Raw genomic sequence first — 18302 nt, 5'->3', positions numbered from 1 at the left:
ACATCTAAACTGACCACATCACACCCACCTTCCGACGTAAATCTTGCTCTGATCTTACAATATTCCCTTTACTGTTCCTTTTCTCCACCTTCTTATTCATTCACTCATTCAGTAATTCATTAATATGCGGCCAAATGCCCAAGAAGCTAACTTTGATAGAGAGGGATAGTCGCCCACTAGAGATGGATGGATGCATGGATACATGGATGCATGGACGGATGAACTGAGGGGGGAGGAAGGGATTGGATGGGGTGAGAAGGATGAATGACTGAATGGCATTATGTGGAGATGGAGCGATAGACAGACTAAGAGAAAGTGGAGGAATTACAAGGAGATAAACTAAGAAAACAGAAACAGAGATGAGCAACGAGGTGGGGGAGATGAGAGAAAACTAGAGGGAGGCCCGAAAAAGACACACTCTATATAAAGGGGGCTGGGGGAGGATGTGGAAAAAAACACATTGAGAGCTTTGTGTGTTAGAAAGAGAGAAAGATAAAGATACTGGGGGGGGGGGGTATGATAGGGGTCATATGTGTCCATATCATGTTTGTATACGTATGTACGTGCAGTGTGCAAAGTAAGTGTGTGTGACATTGAATTTCGGTCTACATTCCCATTTGTGTATCTGTGTTGGGGGGGTCTAAGTCATTGTACTTGTGAATGTGTCTGTGTTTGTGTGCGTGTGGGGGGGGGGGACCCCAGGGATATGGAGCTTGATGGGATCCATCAACACAGCAGGAGAAAGAAGAAAGCAGGTGCTAATGGCCATGCCCATGTGTAGGCATGAATGTATGTGTGTGTGTGTGTGTGTGTGTGTGTGTGTGTGTGTACTCTGATTGAACATGCCAAGTCCATCTGGACCCTCTCTGATGGGAGTGTGAAATTGCCAAAACTAGCAAACAGTCAGGGTTCACATACCACACACACACAAACACACACACACACACACACAAAATCACAATTTCTCTCATCACTCTTTTTCTGTCTTTCACCCACACACTCAGATGCTCTCCTCCTCGCTCGGCATTAATTAGCTGTATTTTCAGGGTCTGCTGCCTGCCCCCCCCAACCCCCCCCTTACCCTCCAGGGCTGACACACTCTGAGGAAAAGGAAGTTCCTCTTTGCATCTGCACAATCTGTTTCAGTCCCCTAATCCATGCTTAAAGCACACACATACACACACACACGCGCGTACACGTACACACACACACACGCGTACACGTACGTACACACACACACACACACACACACACACACACACACACACACACACACACACACACACACACACACACACACACAACACAACCTTCACATACACCTGTCACTGGGGGGATTAGTGAGGGAAAACTGTTAATTAAAGAACGTTTGTGTTTGTTTTTCTGTTCCCATCTCTTTTTCTCTGTTTGAGTATCTGTCTCCAGGCAGCAGCCGGGGAGCTGAGATACCTCCCTATATATATATAGTGTGTGTGTGTGTGTGTGTGTGTGTGTGTGCCTTCTCCTGGATCGCCACCTCGCCGTGGTAGAGAAGCTTGTGTGTACCAATGGAGCCAAGAGCTTTGCCATCCAGAGCTTGGCCCCTGGTAGGGTCACCCAAGGTGGACAGGAAAATTTCCCTTATTTCAAATCCCAATGCTGACAGGTATGAGTAGGGGAAAACCATCCATCCATCCATTATCCAAACTGCTTATCCAAATTCGGGTCGTGGGATGCTGGAGCCTATCCCAGCAGTCATTGGGCGGCAGGCAGGGAGACACCCTGGACTAGCCACCAGTCCATCACAGGGCTGACACAGTCACACCTAGGGACAATTTAGTATGGCTGATTCACCTGACCTACATGTCTTTGGACATATAAAACCCAGGTTTCCATGTGCCAAAAATGCTGTAAATAAAGCCATGTTGCTTTTATTTATGACGTTACTCGTGGCTTTTGGTATTGGATTTTAGTCTTGGGTATGTCAGATACCGACCTACTCAGCTAATAAAACAACTCTGACCCGTCTATCTGCTTGTCTATAGCTGAGATAGTAAACTGGATCACAGAGTGCAGCAGTTAGGGGCGTTTTCCGACACAAGTAAAGCTTGCTTTGCATCAAGCAATAGCTAATTAGTGGGAAATTAAAGGTTATCCTGTAACAAAAGCTACACTGTATATTGTTGTGTTACAATCGTTAGTCTTATCATTAAGTATGACCGTGAAACTCTCATTTTCCATCCATTATCCATACCACTTATCCCGCTCAGGGTCGCGGGACGCTAGAGCCTATCCCAGCAGTCAATGGGCGCCAGGCAGGGAGACACCCTGGACAGGCCGCCAGTCCATCACAGGGCCTGGTGGCCTTGTGTTTTTTTTTTTTTTTTGCCTTTGGCAGTTCAACACCAAACTCTCAATCCCAGTGATGGGACACCCCCACCCACCCCGTAAACTTAAGACAGACAGACAGACAGACACATAGATATAGACAGACAGACCGACCGACAGACCAACCAACCAACAGACCGACTGACCGACAGACATCTTATTTGTCCTTCCTGAGGTGATTTGTTGCCACAGCCTGCACTTTACAAGCACAGATTTATCTATCCATTATCCAAACAGCTTACCCTGCTCTCAGGGTTGCAGGGATGCTGGAGCCTATCCCAGCAGTCATTGGGTGGCAGGCGGGGAGACACCCTGGACAGGCCGCCAGGCCATCACAGCGCCAGATATACTGGAAAGTTTTTTTTCCTCATCTACACTGACGGTCCACAGATAGAGGGCGTTGTCCATTGTCGTGTCATTCACTCTCTACCTATCTATCTGTTGGTTTCTTAGTGTGTGGCCGTAAAGCAACTCTGACACTGTTACTATGAGTTAAAACTGTACAAATACACCTGAAAAGGCCGTAGCCCGCACAGTTTAAGGTATGGGGCAGTCTGGATGGTGTAGGGGTATGGTCATAGGCGGTAGGGTATGGGTTTTATAGTGATGTAGGGTACATGTTGATGGGTGGAGGGTAGTTCTGTCATCAGTAAGAGTACTCACAGGCGAGACAGGACCTCGTTCTTCTGAAACAGCAACTCTGGAAGCTGGCTGAGATGGTTCCTGTTGAGACGACTGCATAGACAGACAGAAGAAACCAAAACCAGAGGTTTGGATGACAGGTTTACAGCGTGCATATCCCAGATAAGCTACTGCTATAAAGAGAATACTCAACTACTTTCCCAGTTGATGGCTGTGGTCACATGCACAATAAATCCCATTAGTAAGTGCTTTTCCATCCCTGTGGTTTTTATGCCAATTTTATTCATGTTGAATTAAAAGAAAATCTTTGATGGAGTCAGCATGTGTCAAATCAAATTCACAAAATTTGCATAAAACTTTATTCGGATAAACTTGTATCCGATGAAAAGGAATGCAATACATTTTGATGGAAACGCATATGCCAAATAAAAAATAAAAATGGAAATGCGAAAACAATGTAATCACATGATCAGTTGTTTCTCAATCTTAACTCGTGTGAGTGCTGACGTATAAACATGTAGGATGACGTAGGACATGTAGAAAAATACTTTAAATGTTTTATTCACCTACACAGATATGATGGACACACATGCTTCATGTTTTTGGTTTTGTTCTTTTTTTGCAATATTCAATTATTTGCTTAAAATGTATTTGAAAGTTGGATGGAAACATATGGTAGCTGGCATTTTGGATTCAGACATGTCCCATCTCTTCAGCTGGCACTTTTAACACATCATATCCTGTTTACAAATTCATGTATTAGCACTTATCCCTGTATTGAAAAACCTGGACAGGACCCCTCAGTTGTGTTGATAGTAAATGTAATGGCGACTAAACAACTTATCCCGTCCTCTGTTTATTTCCCTGTACTGTGTGAGCTTTGTTGTCTCTCTCTGTCTCTCAACATAATACGTTTGAATGAATGTAAGTTAACTGAGGGACACAAGGACAGAGATACTTGAAATCAGGACATTAACAATGCATGTAAAGGGCTTATCCTGTACAAGACTTAAACTGGAAAATGAGCAAGTACCACGGACACAGTTAAGTGGCGCTACGGTTATAGCTCGATTAGGCCATGTAACTGGACTACTGTCGTTGTCCCAGTATACAAGAACCGGGGGAGAATCGATCTATTGACGGAAGTATGTCTGACCCCGGTAGAGTAGGTGGCGATATGCCCCCTTTCAGCTGGTGAACCTTCTTCCGGTTGACCTATTGCATCACATACCAAACAAGTGACAAACAAGTTAGAAGGCGGCAGGCAGGTTCCATGTGGAACGGTGAAAACATGGATGACTTTACAGCACTGAATATTTCATACGTACTCTACGCTTTACTTTTGGTACAGATGATGCACACTATCCCTGCTGCTTACGGTGATGTCTGAAGGCAAAAGACAAAGCCATCCATGTACTTTAGGATATTCACCTCCTTCAGCTGACACAACATAAAGTTTGTCTCCTTGTCTGTCAAGAAGTGCATGGTTCTCGCTCTAGCACTCGCCATGTCGATTCTGTTGATACTACGCTGTTCGACTTCCAGGTGAAAGACCGCCGCAGGAACTATGGATCATGCTCAGAACGCCTAGTCCAGTTCGGGGCCAATTGCAGCATATACATGCCAGAGTAAATCCATCCCCAACCACATTATCTAGGTGTGTTAGTCCCACTTCGAGAAATTGGATTTAGTACGATTTTAGTCGGACTAACACGTTTACATGTACTTTAAAAGTCAAGTTTTAGCCAGACTAACACAATAAATCCACTTTTTCTAACATCATGTAAACGTACTGACTGAATGGCTCTTAATGTAGTCACCTCTGTCTTAGCGCCAGCTTTGTGTGTGTGTGTGTGTGTGTGTGTGTGTGTGTGTGTGTGTGTGTGTGTGTGTGCGTCTTCTCACAGTCTTTCCAGCTCCTTCAGTTCATCAAAGGCACCTCTCTCCACATTACTGATCTGGTTCTCCATCAGGTGACTGCAACATTTCAAAAACATAATCCATGAATGAACACTGGAAAATGTCAACCCAGTCATAAACATGTGGTCCTCATAAGTATGTACAATAACTTTATAATTTGTATCATTGATTTTTTAATACATGTGTTCCGGAGTGCTGCCATTCGCTGGTGGATCCCTCTCGTCAATTATCAAATTACTTAGTACTGAAAGTGTCACATATTAATGGCTATAAGTGAAAAATATTTTTTTCCCATGCGCCAGTGTTTTCCCAAACTTTTTTCCTGGGGACAAATTTTTTAAAAATGACAAGGACCCAATTCACAATAGGCCTTACCTAGAAATCACGAGAGGCGGTAATCTGTGCAGAAATGGACATTCCTGACTATTTTACTGCCATTTCCGCATCACCTAATATTATTTTGACTAAGTAAACCAGCCACTTCAAAGACATATCATAACTTCGTTTTATACAAGTGTCACTGAAAACATTCACATGTTAAACACTTTATAAATGAGACCAAATAAATGCATTAGGCAGAGTTAACGGGCTGTCGTTTTTTCCCTCTCATCAATAAAACAAACAGACTGTACGCTAGCCTTCCATGTTGGAATCAATGTAATAAATAAAACCAGAACAACATGAACACTCGGTATGACCATAAACGTGCTTCTTATTGAAGGTCTTCTGAAATGTTTAGGCCTATCATCACGACAAGAAGGCGTGTGTTGAAGTGCAGCTAATGTGACAGGTGGGCCTGCTGGCTACACATGCTGTTGTCCATGGCTCCGTTTACATGCAATCATGGACAACAGCATTAAGTGTTGCTACGGTTACAGCTCGATCGGGCCGTGTAACTGGACTACGGTCGTCGTCCCGGTATACAAGAACCGGGGGAGAATCGATTTATTGACGGAAGTACGGCCGACCCCGGTACGGTAGGGGGCGATATGCCCGGGCCTTCTTCCGGTTGACCTATTGCGTCATATACCGAACAAGCGACAAAAAAAAGGTTAGCAGGCGGGCGTCCGGGTAGCGTAGCGGTCTATTCCGTTGCCTATCAACGCGGGATCGGCGGTTCGAATCCCAGTGTTACCTCCGGCTTGGTCGGGCGTCCCTACAGACACAATTGGCCGTGTCTGCGGGTGGGAAGTCGGATGTGGGTATGTGTCCTGGTCGCTGCACTGGCGCCTCCTCTGGTCGGTCGGGGCGCCCCCGGATCGGCGGAGAGGAGGTGGAGCAGCGAACGGGACGGCTCAAGAGGAGCTGGGTAATTGGCCGGATACAAATTGGGGAGAAAATTGGAAAGGGGGGAAAAGAAAAAGGTTAGCAGGCCTGTAGCAGTAGACCCGTTTGAGGTGCTTCCACCGAACACGGATTTGCTAGAGTTTTTTTAAAAAAAATGTTGTATCCCGCTTCGTCCAACTTTTCCGCCGCTTTCTTAAATAGTTCTCCATTCCGCGTCTCCTTCCATCCATGTACTTTAGGGTGTTCACCTCCTTTAGTTGACACAACATCAAGTTTGTCTCCTCGTCTGTCCAGAAATGCGCGGTTCTCGCTCCAGCACTCGCCATGTTGGTACCATTAATACCACGCTGTTCCACTTCCGGGTGAAAGACCGCCGCGGGAACGACGGAGCATGCGCAGAACGCCTAGGCCAGTTCGGGGCTGATTGAAGCGTACACATGCCGGAGTAAATCCACCCCCAACCGCATCATCTAGGTGTGTTAGTCCCACTTCCAGAAACTAGATTTAGTACCACTTCAGTGGGACTAACACGTTTACATGTGTTTTAAAAGTCCAGTTTTAGTCGCACTAACACAATAAATCCACTTTTCTAACATCACGTAAACGTACCGAGTGAGGAATGACTGAGTGGTGAGTTTCACCAATGGTCGGACGACCGGGCTGCGGTTTTCCCATGATTCGGCGACGCTTTTCTATTACGTCATCAGCTGTCCGCGGAACCGATGCCAAAACGGCCGCTTTTTAAACGTAGTCAAAAAACAGCCCTTAAAGAAACGTAGTCGCGGTCAAGCCATATACCAGGTTTTAGCCTAGTCTTGCTAGTAGCGCAACGAGCATACCGGATGTAGCCTTCAGTCTATTTGCGTTATGCCGGAAGCCGTGAGTGTGGTAGAAATACCAACGCGCCCCCCCATGTGGCTCAAAGGAGTACTGTAGATATAAATCTTAAAAGACTGGAAGAAATCGACTCTGTGCATAACTGCAGTCCACCGACTTCCAGTTTCTACTGCGGCGGTCATACCAGTTTCCTGTTTGTTGGCGTGTGCTGTTGACTATGGCATATTTTTCGCAACGCCTGCAAGATTTACCACGGATAAGTGTCAACGACATGCACACAACTGTCCACAAACCTCCACCTGCACCTACCAGCAAGCGGGTGAAAAGTTTCAAGTTGTACATCTCAAGTTGCGTCCGCAATTATGAGGATGAGTATCCATCCATCCATCCATCCATCCATCCATCCATCCATCCATTATCCTGCTCTCAGGGTGGCGGGGATGCTGGAGCCTATTCCAGCAGTCATTGGGCGACAGGCGGGGAGACACCCTGGACAGGCCGCCAGGCCATCACAGGGCCGACACACACACACACACACCCATTCATACCTAGCAACATTTAGTATGGCCGATTCACCTGACCTACATGTCTTTGGGCTGTGGGAGGAAACCGAAGCCCCCGGAGGAAACCCACGCAGACACGGGGAAAACATGCAAACACCACATAGAGGACGACCCGGGACGACCCACCAAGGCTCAAACCCAGGGCCTTCTTGCTGCGAGGCGACCATGCTAACTACTGCGCCACCGTGCCGCAGGATGAGTATCCTCATCCTCATAATGGTCCATTATTATGAGGATGAGGATATGAGCATGAGTATCCTCATCCTCATCCCTCCTGCCGTCCAGTGACTGCTGGGATAGGCTCCAGCATCCCCGCTACCCTGACAGCAGGATAAGCGGTTTGGATAATGGATGGAGATATGTGTAAAATATATGTTAGGGTTAATACTTCTGCCTGTGTCCCTGACCAAGGCAATGGAAAGAAGAACTGGAGTTGGTCCCCGGGCGCTGCAGCAGCCCACTGCTCCTATACAGTAGGATGGTGACATGCAGAGGACACATTCGTTGTGAAAATACAATGACAAAATAAAGTTGCTTTTTAATCTCCCTCTCACTCTTTTTCGGGTGGTGTGTGTCTTCCTAAAACTTGGTTGCTCCTAAGAGTTTGAGGAAAAACACACACACACACACATACACATATCAAGATAGATGTAGGATAAAAAACTTTTAATACATAGCAGTGCAAGCTTGTTTCGTGTGTCACGCACTCATCAGCTGCTCATGTGATTCAACAAAGAAAACACACGCAGTGAGCATAAATAAGACTCTCATGTTTATCAAGCTTTTGGGTGAGTGCTTTACCCCAGACCGTCACTTAAGACAAATATTCAGCAGGAACACAGTCAAAATGAGCTACAGCTGCATGCCAAATGTTCAGCAGGTTATTTCATCCCACAACACAAGCATCATGACCAAGGCACAGACCCCCTCACCACAACCAAACACCTCCAACTGCAACTGCCGTGCTAAGGCATCGTGTCCTCTTGAAGGAAAATGCCAGACAGAGGGAGTCACCTACCAGGCATCAGTGACAAGAGAAGACAGCTGCAATGTGGACACTTACGTTGGACTAACAGAGGACCCTTTTCAAATGAGGTTTAACGCCCATATGAGCAGCTTCAGAAATGAGCATGCAAGAAATGCAATGGCCTTGAGCTGACACACGTGGTCATTGGTAGACAAGAATATCAGTTACTCTGTTTCATGGAAAATCCTTACAGAGCAATGCATATTCAACTAGCAGCACAAGATGTAACCTGTGCTTGGCAGAAAAGTATTTTATTATTTGCAGACCTGATATGTCCACCTTGAATAGTAGAAACGAATTGGCCTCCAGCTGTAGACACCAAAAACACATCCTCTTTGTAACTACAAGTAAAATGTCTTTATTATCCCCCCCATTAGATGATACACACGTGGCATTTATTAGATGTTGTGTTTTTTTATATTTTAACTGCCTGCCCTTCCAACTGTGCCCCAACACTACCCCACTATATGATGTAAATAAATTACCCCATTTGACGTTACCTTGTTATATTCTACATGTAGGCTATTTCAACAGTGTCCTGGCCCTTTAAATGTTTTTTTCAAAACAAGCCTCAGCCCCTTACCCCATTGGTTGCTGTGCGTCATAACTACCGGTTGTAATAATTCAAATGTTTTCTCCTCTCATTGGCTGCTGTACACTGAAATTAGGGGTGTGACGCGGGGCAAATTAAACTGTTTTCTTTGTTGAATCACATTAGCAGCTGATGAGTGCGAGACACACTAAACAAGCTTGTGCTGCTGTGTATTAAAAGTTTTTTCCTGCATCTATCTTGATATTCTGCTCCTCATTTGTTGAGCACTTTTATCAACACCATTGACGGTTTCCAAAGAAAAAAAACTATATATATACATATATGTGTGTGTGTGTGTGTGCGTGTTTTGTGAAGCACTTTATAACTGTGTGTTTTTTATATATGCCACAAGACTTACTCGCTATGAGGATAGATGGAGAGAGTGGGAAGATATGAGAAAAAGAAAGGATATCTAACAGCAAAGAAAAAGTAAAAGGCTTGTTTTCTGGTAAACCCACCTCTAGGGCCAGGCCACCTAAATAAATAAATAAATAAATAAATTCTAGCGTTACCATTTGAGTCCTTCCTGACTGCAGCGTGCCCCGGGCTCCCGGCGGGCTGCTAATCTGACCTGAGCTTCCCTCCACAGATGTCATTAGCTCCTAGCAAGTTATCCCTGTAACACCTCATGTCCATCACTGACACCCACTCAGCTCCAAATCCCCTGGTTAAGGCAAGAAACCACCTTCTGCCATGCCCCTCCTCGGGAAGAATTGTGTTTCCAGGTCAGTAGGTCACAGCTAAACCCTCCCTTCACCGTCATAAATCTGACAGACACTGACACCGTATGAGCTGCTCGGGGAGTTCATGTGTCAAGGCTGCACTGAAATGTTATTTCACGCCCTCTGGGTTTTTAGGTTTTTTCAGGGGGCATCACAGGTATGAATCCGACGTTCCTGTGGGACCTGGAACTAATGCGGACATGTTGGAGTCTGCTGAGATGTGACCTCCCGCCCGGTTATCCGTCTCACGTATTGCTGGGAAGCGATGCTCAGCAGCATCACACTGCATTAGGTGACGGACTGCCGCGGGAGAGACAGGGAGAGACTCTGCCGCTGACAGAGTGGGAGATCACACCGCTATCGGTCTGGCACGATACTGCCCAGCATTACCAAGGACGAAGATGACTCGTTGCGTGGTGATCATAATTCCTCATTACACAGCCATGTTGAATACTCGATTCTGATTGGTCAGCTGAAGTATTCTGTGGTTGGTTATTTCTGGACAGCGCACCGTTGTCAAGACTGTTGTCACGCTGCGGCCTCGTCACTGTTCCTGGTCTGTTTCAAATTAATGCGCCTCATGAAGTGTTTGTATAGGCTAACGACACCGCTTCCAGTGTGGGAAGATGGCGGCGCGAATTCACATTTGCAGCGGCCTCACCCAGTACAGTCGATGCAGTGTCTTTGTCCACGTCTGCGTCTAAGTCTGGATCGGCTGCGAGAGCTTGGTCTGCCGCGCTGTGGGCCCAGGGACCGCGGCCTTGCCCGGAGCTGCACCTGAGGAGGTAACACCGAGGGCGGTCTGACAGGATGTGGAAGTGGGGCAGGCTAAGCTAAGTGCTGGCCCATGCAGACTGGCAGTTCCGATAACGCCGAGGGCGGTCTGGCGGCGGCCTCACCTGGCGTTGACTGTGGTGTTTTTGATGTCCTCGTGTGGAGTGCGGGGAGGTGTGTCGAGGGTGTCTGGCTGGGAGAGCTGGCTCTGGATCGGCTGGGAGGGCTTGGTCTGCTTCGTCCGGTTGCCACAGGGACCACGGCCCTGCCTGGAGCTGCACCCGAGGAGGGCGGTCTGACGGGACGCGTAATTGGGGCAGGCTAGGCTAACTGCTAGCCCATGCAGACCGGCGGTTCCGACAGTCATCCTGGCTGGCGTTTGTTCCCTTGGACAGTGATGTTTTGTTGTTGTTTAGTTTGGATATGTGTGTTAGTTTGAATATGTGTGTTCCTGTAGTTCTTCAGTGTGTTTTTGTGTGTATGTTGCACTGCTGTGGGCTGGGGAAACGGCATCTCATTTCACTTCATGTGCACAAGTACATGAGGTGACATGACAAGTAAAGTGTTCCTGATTCCTGATGTTAGCAAGCTAAACGTACAGAGAAATCCGCTCAAAAAGATTCTTAATAATTTTTTTTTATCGAACGAATTCTTTTGTAAAGTAGAGCAGTGTAATAAGCACATAATCCACTCTGAGGTGATCCTCTATTGAAAAATAAGGACCTTCGAGGAGGCGGAGAACCTCCCGGCGCTCAGCGGAGGGGGTTCGGACATACCGTGGATTGTCCCTTACTTACTTAACACCACAGGTTTCAAGCCTTTAAATGCGTGATTGTGATTTAGTGGTACTTGTTGTATGATTGTTATCAAGTGCTACTCTACAGCTGCCCTGCTGCTGGACTTGCTGACATAAACTCTGGATGAGAGGATTAATTCAACTCAGTGAAGGTAAGAGGCAATTTTGTAAAGGCTGAAGGCTTCCTGTTGTACACAGGAGTGAGTGACGCTTGTTCATTCTCACTGTAATTAAACTTCTACCACTACTACTTTTGGCTGCTCCTGTTAGGGGGCGCCATAGCGGATCATCCATTTCCATCTCTTCCTGTCCTCTGCATCTTCCTCTGTCACATCAGCCACCTGCATGTCCTCCCTCACCACATCCATAAACCTCCTCTTTGGCCTTCCTCTTCTCCTCTTCCCTGGCAGCTCCATATTCAGCATCCTTCTCCCAATATACCCAGCATCTCTCCTCCACACATGTCCACACCATCTCAATCTTGCCTCTCTTGCTTTGTCTCCAAACCGTCCAACCTGAGCTGTCCCTCTAATATACTGGTTCCTAATCCTGTCCTTCTTCATCACTCCCAATGAAAATCTTATCATCTTCATCTCTGCCACCTCCAGCTCCACTTCCTGTCTTTTCATCAGTGCCACTGTCTCCAAACCATATAACATAGCTGGTCTCACCACCATCTTGTAAACCTTCCCTTTAACTCTTGCTGGTACCCTTCTGTCACAAATCACTCCTGACGCTTTTCTCCACCCACTCCACCCTGCCTGCACCCTCTTCTTCACCTCTCTCCTGCACTCCCCGTTACTTTGGACAGTCAACTGCAAGTATTTAAACTCATACGCCTTTGTCACCTCCACTCCTTGCATCCTGACCATTCCACTGTCCTCCCTCTCATTACACATAGGTATTGCGTCTTGCTCCTACTGACTTTCATTCCTCTTCTCTCCAGTGCATACCTCCACCTCTCCAGGCTCTCCTCAACCTGCTCCCTACTCTCACTACAGATCACAATGTCATTCGCAAACACCATAGTCCACGGAGACTCCTGCCTGATCTTGTCCGTCAACCTGTCCATCATCATTGCAAACAAGAAAGAGCTCAGAGCCGATCCTTGATGTAATCCCACCTCCACCTTGAACCCATCTGTCATTCCAACCACACACCTCACCACTGTCACACTTCCCTCATACATATCCTGCACCACTCCTACATACTTCTCTGCAACTCCTGACTTCCTCATACAATACCACACCTCCTCTCTCGGTACCCTGTCATATGCTTTCTCTAAATCCACAAAGACACAATGTGACTCCTTCTGACCTCCTCTATACTTCTCAATCAACATTCTCAAGGCAAACATCACATCTGTGGTGCTCTTTCCTGGCATGAAACCATACTGCTGCTGCTGATCATCACCTCTCCTCCTCTTAACCTAGCTTCTATTACTCTTTCCCATATCTTCATGCTGTGGCTGATCAACTTTATACCTCTGTAGTTGTTACAGTTCTGCACATCACCCTTGTTCTTGAAAATCGGTACCAGTATGCTTCTTCTCCACTCCTCAGGCCTCCTCCCTCTTTCCAGGATTGTGTTAAACAATCTAGTTAAAAACCCCACTGCCATCTCTCCTAAACACCTCCATGCCTCCACAGGTATGTCATCAGGACCAACTGCCTTCCCACTATTCATCCTCTTCATAGCTGCCCTCACTTCCTCCTTGCTAATCCGCTGAACTTCCTGATTCACTATCCCTACATCATCCAACCTTCTCTCTCTCTCATTTTCTTCATTCATCAGCCCCTCAGAGTACTCCTTCCACCTTCTCAGCACACTCTCCTCGCTTGTCAGCACATATATAGTCCTACTTATGACTATTTATATATGTATGGTGCTTCAACATGACATAAAGACAAACACATCCATCCATCCATTAGCCAGACCACTTATCCTGCTCTCAGAGTCGCGGGGGTGCTGGAGCCTATCCCAGCAGTCATTGGGTGGCAGGTGGGGGGGCACCCTGGACAGGCAGCCAGGCTATCACACAGGGCACGCGGGCACACACACACACACCTAGGGGCAATTTAGTACGGCTGAGTCACCTGACCTACATGTCTTTGGACTGTGGGAGGAAACCGGCGCCCCCGGAGGAAACCCACACAGACACGGGGAGAACATGCAAACTCCACACAGAGGATGACCCGGGATGACCTCCAAGGTTGGACTACCCCGGGGCTCGAACCCAGGACCTTCCTGCTGTGAGGCGACCGTGCTAACCACTGCACCACTGTGCCGACAAGACAAACACAATCAACAAATAAAACAAACAGAAATTCAAGTAGAAAACCCCCCCACTAAGAACAGTGAAACAGGACGCTACAACAGTAAAATCACTATACGAAGCATAAAGCATCAAGTATAATGAAAAGCCAGAGAAACACATTGGTCTTAAGCCATAAAAAAAAGAAAAAAAAAAGTAATAGAATCAAATCATCTGATGTCAAGTGGGAGGCTGTTCCACAATTTAGGCATTTAATTGTTTTAAAGCCACTTTATTTTGTCATTGTATTCTTACAACGAATTTGTCTTCTACATGTAACCACCCTATTGTCTCGCAGCAGTGGGCAGCTGCAGCGCCCGGGGACCAACTCCAGTTCTTCTTTCCATTGCCTTGCTCAGGGGCACAGGCAGGAGTATTAACCCTAACATGCCTGTCTTTTTGATGGTGGGAGGAAACCGGACCAACCAGCGGAAACCCACGCATTATTTAATTATTACCGTCAATAGTTATCGAGGGGAGTTGGGGCCGTGCTTTTAAGTAGACCTACAACCAAAACCCTGCATTCTGGTTCAAGTGTCAATTCATTATTCAATGACTTCATCCATCCATCCATTCATTATCCAAGCTGCTTATCCCAACTGGGGTTGCGGGATGCTGGAGCCTATCCCAGCAGTCACTGGGCGGCTGTCGATAACGTCCATAAGGACTTCCGGTTGAGCGGCAAATGGAGTAAGACCTAGTTTTCAGGGCTCCAGCAGAATCCTTGCTAATTCCTTATTTTAACGACATCGTCATCATGAATAATATGCAAAACACTTCAATCTGCTACTAATAAACCAAAGTATAGCGGAAGATCAGTAAAACCAGCGCGGACGGCATCCAATCTTCGAAAATATAAATATGACGGTCCGTTCAACGCGAGGCCCAACAATCCACCGGTGAAGAGTTCAGGTAACCCCGATCAAGCCTCACCCACACCCGCGGTAAGTCCGACCATGGACACCGCGTCGATCAAAGCTGATATCCTCTCCTCGTTAAGAAAAGATACACTCACTGGCCACTTTATTAGGTACACCTTGCTAGTACCGGGTTGGACCCCCTTTTGCCTTCAGAACTGCCTTAATCCTTCGTGGCATAGATTCAACAAGGTACTGGAAACATTCCTCAGAGAGTTTGGTCCATATTGACATGATGGCATCACGCAGTTGCTGCAGATTTGTCAGCTGCACATCCATGATGCGAATCTCCCGGTCCACCACATCCCAAAGGTGCTCTATTGGATTGAGATCTGGTGACTGTGGAGGCCATTTGAGTACAGTGAACTCATTGTCATGTTCAAGAAACCAGTCTGAGATGATTCGAGCTTTATGACATGGCGCGTTATCCTGCTGGAAGTAGCCATCAGAAGATGGGAAGACTGTGGTCATAAAGGGATGGACATGGTCAGCAACAATACTCAGGTAGGCTGTGGCATTGACACGATGCTCAATTGGTACTAAGGGGCCCAAAGTGTGCCAAGAAAATATCCCCCACACCATTACACCACCACCAGCACCAGCCTGAACCGTTGATACAAGGTAGGATGGATCCATGCTTTCATGTTGTTGACGCCAAATTCTGACCCTACCACCCGAATGTCGCAGCAGAAATCGAGACTCATCAGACCAGGCAACGTTTTTCCAATCTTCTATTTTCCAATTTTGGTGAGCCTGTGCGAATTGTAGCCTCAGTTTCCTGTTCTTAGCTGACGGAGTGGCACCCGGTGTGGTCTTCTGCTGCTGTAGCCCATCTGCCTCAAGGTTCGACATGTTGTGCGTTCAGAGATGCTCTTCTGCATACCTCGGTTGTAATGAGTGGTTATTTGAGTTACTGTTGCCTTTCTGTCAGCTCGAACCAGTCTGGCCATTCTCCTCTGACCTCTGGCATCAACAAGGCATTTTCACCCACAGAACTGCCGCTCACTGGATATTTTCTCTTTTTCGGACCATTCTCTGTAAACCCTAGAGATGGTTGTGCGTGAAAATCCCAGTAGATCAGCAGTTTCTGAAATACTCAGACCAGCCCGTCTGGCACCAACAACCATGCCACGTTCAAAGTCACTTAAATCACCTTTCTTCCCCATTCTGATGCTCGGTTTGAACTGCAGCAGATCGTCTTGACCATGTCTACATGCCTAAATGCATTGAGTTGCTGCCATGTGATTGGCTGATTAGAAATTTGCGTTAACGAGCAGTTGGACAGGTGTGCCTAATAAAGTGGCCGGTGAGTGTATGTCCTCTGTAATAAGAGAAGAGCTGAAGAGGGCTTTAGCGGATGATTTCGAAGGTCTGAGAATGTCTGTAAGTATTCTGTAGGGGAAAAAATGACCAACTAGGCGTGGTGGAGAGTAGCTGTTTATATGCTAAGTATGATTTCACACTTTTGAATGTGCGACTTGACTAGAACCAGTCTGGACATAAAATGACTGCAGTTGTTTGTTGCTCTATAAATACCCCCTGGAAGAGGCAGCCAGCTAATGCACTGCAATGCCCTGTGTAAATGTCAGTGCAGCTCGGACTCACAGGACTCGGAGATGCTTGAGGCCAGAGAAGTCGTTCTTGGTGACGACAGTCAGGTTGTTGCCATTCAGATCCCTGCAAAACAGACAGAACATCACATGTGTTAGCCACTTTTCCACGGGGGAGGAGGGTCATATCCCAAATCCAATATCTATGAAGCTTTACAGAGCAGCTTTGCAAGCTGAAATGGACATGAGTACGCACACATGCGTGCACACACACAAACCCATATATAAACACACACCCCCATATACACACACACCCCCATATACACACACACACACACGCACACACACACACACACACACACACCAGTCCTTATGCAGTCTCCTGCAGAGCTGCTGATTGGATCCAGCAGGAGGTCCGGCCAATGACAGAAATTCTTAATTAAACCCCAGCAGGTTGGCTGGCCAATCCCAGAAAGAGGTGATGGCATGTCAACAGAGCCAGAGGAGGAAGAATACTGTCCTCCCCTCAGGGAAGCTCCTGTTGGCTCTGCCGGGAGATGGGAGGCAAATTACTTTTGAATTCCCTTGAAACTTTTGCTGGAACAAATCAAGATCTTTACTGTTCTACTGAAGGCCACTTAACTGCTGCGCCTGCATATTTAGGCTCATCCAAGACAGCCCAAAGCTGCAGTGTGTCAGGAAACTGCTCCCTAAATAAATACCAGGCTTCTTTATGCATACAAGGAGTTTTGTAGCGAACTGCGTTTATGAAGAGAAATCAATCAGCCGTTGGCTGTTGTAAGGAGCTGCCTACCAAATACCAGCAATGTGGAGAATGGACTCACTCATGGACTGTCAGCTCACATGGCAATTTTTCTTCTAAGGAGTATTTTAAAAATTCAGCCCACTGACAGTACTTACCAGCTAGTACACTGCTCCTGGAGCAGGAGGGGGTTTGAACAAATAAGTCATATAGGTATAGATTAAATAAGCCACATAGAGGTTTGTATAAACAATACTGCATGCTCTGGTCTGTAGCTTGCCCTATATATTGGAGAGAGGGGGGTGAGGATCAATAAAGCATCACAATGTAACATAGAAAGATAAAGTGTCAAATTATACAGGTTTGATTTCACAAATAGAACCAGTTTTTTTCTTTTTCACCAAACGAGTTTGAACAAGTTCTTTGACCTGGTGTGCTTCTCAAACAGGTCGTTTACGTGCAAACAAGACATCTGATTATTAGCCGTTATTGGTTTATGACAATATTCTGACTAACGCGTCATATGGATATTTGTATTGCAATTACTCTAATAGTTGGCTCTACGCGACTCTTTGCATAATGGTTGTATGAGCCATCCATCCATCCATCCATCCATTCATCCATCCATCCATTATCCAAACCGCTTGTCCTGCTCTCAGGGTCGCGGGGATGCTGGAGCCTGTAACAACAGTACTGTTATGTGGTGCTTGTTTCCACACGGACTCTTTTAGAATGGAACACTTGTGAAGAGTAGCTGGCTGTTTCCACGGTTACCAATGACAGCTGTTGTGTAGATGGTGGGGTTTGTTATGCCATGTATGTGATGCGGTTATGGAATTAATAAATAGTGTAAGCAGCAAAAAATGCTTTAATCGTCCAGGGCGTCCGGGTGGCATGGTGGTCTAGTCCATCTTGTGTCTGTGAATGTTCTCATTCATCCAGATGATGGTTATCCAAAGGAGTTGAATCAAGTGCAACTTGATTCAACTCCTTTGTACAACATGGGGACGGCGGTTCGAATCCCCATGTTACCACCAGCTTGGTTGGGCGTTCCTACAGACTGCAGGAGGGAAGCCGGATGTGGGTATGTGCTGGTCACTGCACTCGCCATTCTAGTGTTAAAACGACCGGGATTTCACTCCTACCTAAAACGACCATGGGTGGTCAAAATGACCGCCGGTTTTTGTCAAGATAAATACCCAAGTGAGATGTTAATGCATTACACATGTTA

General features: G+C 46.6%; 1 protein-coding gene across 1 annotated transcript in view; it reads right to left on the bottom strand.

Moving 5' to 3' along the window:
• The window catches only part of LOC130112356 (slit homolog 1 protein-like), a 218539-nt gene that overhangs the window by 149509 nt on the left and 50728 nt on the right, over nucleotides 1–18302 (bottom strand). Inside the window, 3 exon segments of the mRNA XM_056279686.1 lie at nucleotides 3031–3102; nucleotides 4915–4986; nucleotides 16364–16435. Of these exon segments, the coding sequence (XP_056135661.1) occupies nucleotides 3031–3102; nucleotides 4915–4986; nucleotides 16364–16435 (216 nt within the window).

Source organism: Lampris incognitus, chromosome 5 (assembly GCF_029633865.1).
Source record: "Lampris incognitus isolate fLamInc1 chromosome 5, fLamInc1.hap2, whole genome shotgun sequence".
Classification (NCBI taxonomy): Eukaryota; Metazoa; Chordata; class Actinopteri; order Lampriformes; family Lampridae; genus Lampris; species Lampris incognitus.
The sequence above is the reverse complement of the archived record's forward strand: the minus strand, read 5'-3'. Positions and strand labels throughout refer to the sequence as shown.